Source organism: Benincasa hispida, chromosome 8, assembly GCF_009727055.1.
Source record: "Benincasa hispida cultivar B227 chromosome 8, ASM972705v1, whole genome shotgun sequence".
Classification (NCBI taxonomy): domain Eukaryota; kingdom Viridiplantae; phylum Streptophyta; class Magnoliopsida; order Cucurbitales; family Cucurbitaceae; genus Benincasa; species Benincasa hispida.
Window position 1 is genome coordinate 45,219,513 of NC_052356.1, and position 3,192 is coordinate 45,222,704.

Sequence of the window (3,192 nt, forward strand, 5' to 3'; positions counted from 1 at the left end):
TGCATCTGTCGAAACTGACGTGGATCCCCGCTGTCCGGTCTATTAAAGTCCACGAGGATCAGTATACCAGTTTGATCCATCATATCCAATACGGAAACGCCACATCATCAATGTGGAGCCCACTTGTGCGCGGCGTCTTGTTTTATCAATTCGGTTCTACGGGTAGGGCCCGCTTTCATCCCAACATTTGGTATATATAAAACAGAGTGTTCCAATCTATTTTACACAACCCACACAACTGAAAAAAAAAATTAAATTAAATTAAAAATGACCGGCCGGAATTTCCCGGGATTCGAGGTTTCGAGTTTTTCCGGTATGGTTTTTGGGTTTCTGGACGACGGCGAAGGGTTTCCGGCGGAGGGATTCGGGAGTAGTTTCGAGAGCCAAGAGAGTGAAACGACGCCGTTTGGTGAAAATGACGAAGAAAAAGAAAACGGTGAGAGCTTGGAAGAAAGCAAGAGCTTTTGGGAGACTCAAAATCAGATCTTACAAGTGAGTATTTCTAGTTTTGATTTTTTTAGATAATTAAAAGAAAATTTGAGGTTAATTTTAATAAAGTGTATTTAATTTTTGGTAATGTAGGGGACGATATGTCGGACTAATTCTGTGGAATCAAAGATAAGAAATGCGACAAAGGAGGCAGTTAAAGAAATACAGGCGACCGGAGGAGCCTGTGGATGTGGAAGATCCGTTCTGGCAATGACGGGCTGTCGGAGCTGTTTGCTGAGGGAGGTTTCCGGTCACCTGAGAAACGCCGGCTACGATAGTGCCGTTTGCAAAACCAAATGGAAAAGCTCACAGCATATACCCTCAGGTAAACAAACAAACAAAATTAAAGAACTTTTTTCTATTATTATTATTACTTGTTAAGAGGATGCTAAAATGTGACAATTTATTAGGTGCTCCACTAAATTATATCTTGGTTCATTTGTTTTTTAAAAAGCTCCGACATCCAACCAGTAATAATTTTATTCATGTCCATAAATCCTTATTTTTTCAATAAACCTCGACAACTATCTAGAGAACCACACTGAAAATTTAGCTTTCTACTCGACATAGAAAGCAAACATTATATCTACAAAAAAAAAAAATAAATATTTTTAGACCTTTAAGTTTTGGGTCTAATTTCTATTTGAAAAATTGTTAAATTTTGAATTTAATTTCAATTTAATTCATAAGTTTCATAATATTACAATTTTACTCTTGAAATTTAGTTTTCATTTAATTTGATTTTAGACTTTTATTTTTTAACTCAAGAATATTCCCTTTCAATCTTTGGGTTAATATTTATTAATTAATTTAAAATATTGTTGAATTTCATAGCTAATAAAATTCTAAAAGTTTCAAATGTGACACAAGTTTTTTATACATAAACTCTCTCTTTCTTTACATACGAAACAATAATTTTTTTGATAACTTTTTTCTTTAAAAAAATGATTGAATATAGGAGTGATACACAATAGATGGTTACATTTAAGTGTTTTTTTTCCCCCTAAATTAAAAGTTCATAAAGTTACATAAATTATGCATAGAGTTTGTGGTGTACAGCTCCCCAAGCAGGGGACTTTTCTAGAGAGGAAAAAGTAAGAATAAACAATAGGCATATTGAGTAGGTGTTTAATATATTATAAAAATAAAAGGAAAGGAAAAAAAGTAGAGCAAAGAAAATAATATATATATAATTTGAAATTGAACAGGGGAACACACATTTTTGGATGTGGTACACAAAAATTCAAAGAAAGGAGAAGTAAGGTTAATAATAGAGGTAAACTTGAGAGCAGAGTTTGAAATGGCTAGAGGCAGCGAGGAGTACAACCGCCTGGTGCGGCGGCTGCCGGAAATATTCGTCGGAAAAGTGGAGAAACTGGAAGGCATAATAAAGGTAATATGCGGCGCAGCGAAAAAGTGCATGAAAGAAAAGAAAATGCATTTGGGACCATGGAGAAAACAGAGATACATGCAAGCCAAATGGCTTAGCGCATGTGAAAGAACCATGTCAATGCCTCTTAATTCTGTCCTTCCCTTTTCATCTGCTCGCCTTTCCAAGCCCACAGCCTCCATGCTCACCGTTGATTTCCTCGACATATTGCCTAATCGGACGGCTGTTCAAGTTGTCTGATTTTTTATTCTTATTTATAAAACTAATTGTAGAGTTCTCTTCTTCTTCTTCTTCTTCTTCTTGGTCTAGTTGTAAACTTTGATAGTGCTGATGTGTAAATAAAATCCACAATCCCATGATTATTAGAACCAAGGCCAAGCCTTTATGTTATTTTCCACTTCATGATTGAAAATAATGTTAAATTAAAGTCCGTTTAATTAGGGACATAATTGAAATATAATTCAATCAGTAATGAGGATTCTCTTAGTAAAGTTTAGGTTTCATTCCTCTAACTTAAAATATGGGTTTATTTTTCGTTTTTAAAAAAGTGGGTTCTATCTAGATTTTGGATATGAATCACTTTTTTAAAAATTGGACTTGCTTTTGGGCCGACCCGTTGGGGTCATATTTGGACCACTGTCTGTCATGCCAGTTTAATGTGTTTATCATTGGGTTAACCTAATGTATAGTTATTTATACTTTATATATATTATAAAAAGCATTCTTCTTAATATTATATTTATGATATTAGTTTTAAGTTAATTAAAAACTAAATGAAATTTATAATATCAATACTTTTAAGTCTAAAGATAAATTTCATGAAGATTGAAATTCTAATAACTTTTTGTTAAAATTATATATAACTTTAAATAATTAATATTTAATGAGTGTAGTTCAACGAATCGGTCTAAGCCTGACTCAAGTTTATTTCAAACTTTGATCCAATAAATGAAGCCCAATGTTGGCCCATAAATTTCGTCATCGAATATTGGGATCATCCAAACAATCTCTTTCGCCCATTAAAGTTCGGCCTATACTGAACTTGGCCCTTCACTTTTTTAGAGTGGGCCGGCCCAATGATGAAGCTAGAAAGAAGCAAATTTTCTTTAATTATCAGTAGTCAAATTTTGTTCTTTTTTAAAAATAATATTCGAGGATAAACAGATTTTAGACTAAGCCAAAAAGTGTAAGAGAATGAACTCTTGCTATTTCAAGTTATTAAATTAATATCTTCGTAATGATTATATGTACAATTAGCTAAGTAAATATGTTTGATGGAAATTTAAGATTCTCATTAGATTAATATTAAGAAT

The 3,192-nt window shown here is 33.0% G+C and overlaps 1 protein-coding gene across 1 annotated transcript; it reads left to right on the top strand.

Moving 5' to 3' along the window:
• Positions 1-227: 227 nt before the first annotated feature.
• On the top strand, positions 228-2,251 carry LOC120082785. The gene is made up of 3 exons (XM_039038088.1): positions 228-492; positions 583-814; positions 1,698-2,251. Exons 1-3 carry the CDS (start codon positions 268-270, stop codon positions 2,117-2,119), a joined length of 879 nt encoding a protein of 292 aa, XP_038894016.1. The 5' UTR covers positions 228-267; the 3' UTR covers positions 2,120-2,251.
• The last annotated feature ends 941 nt before the right edge of the window (positions 2,252-3,192 follow it).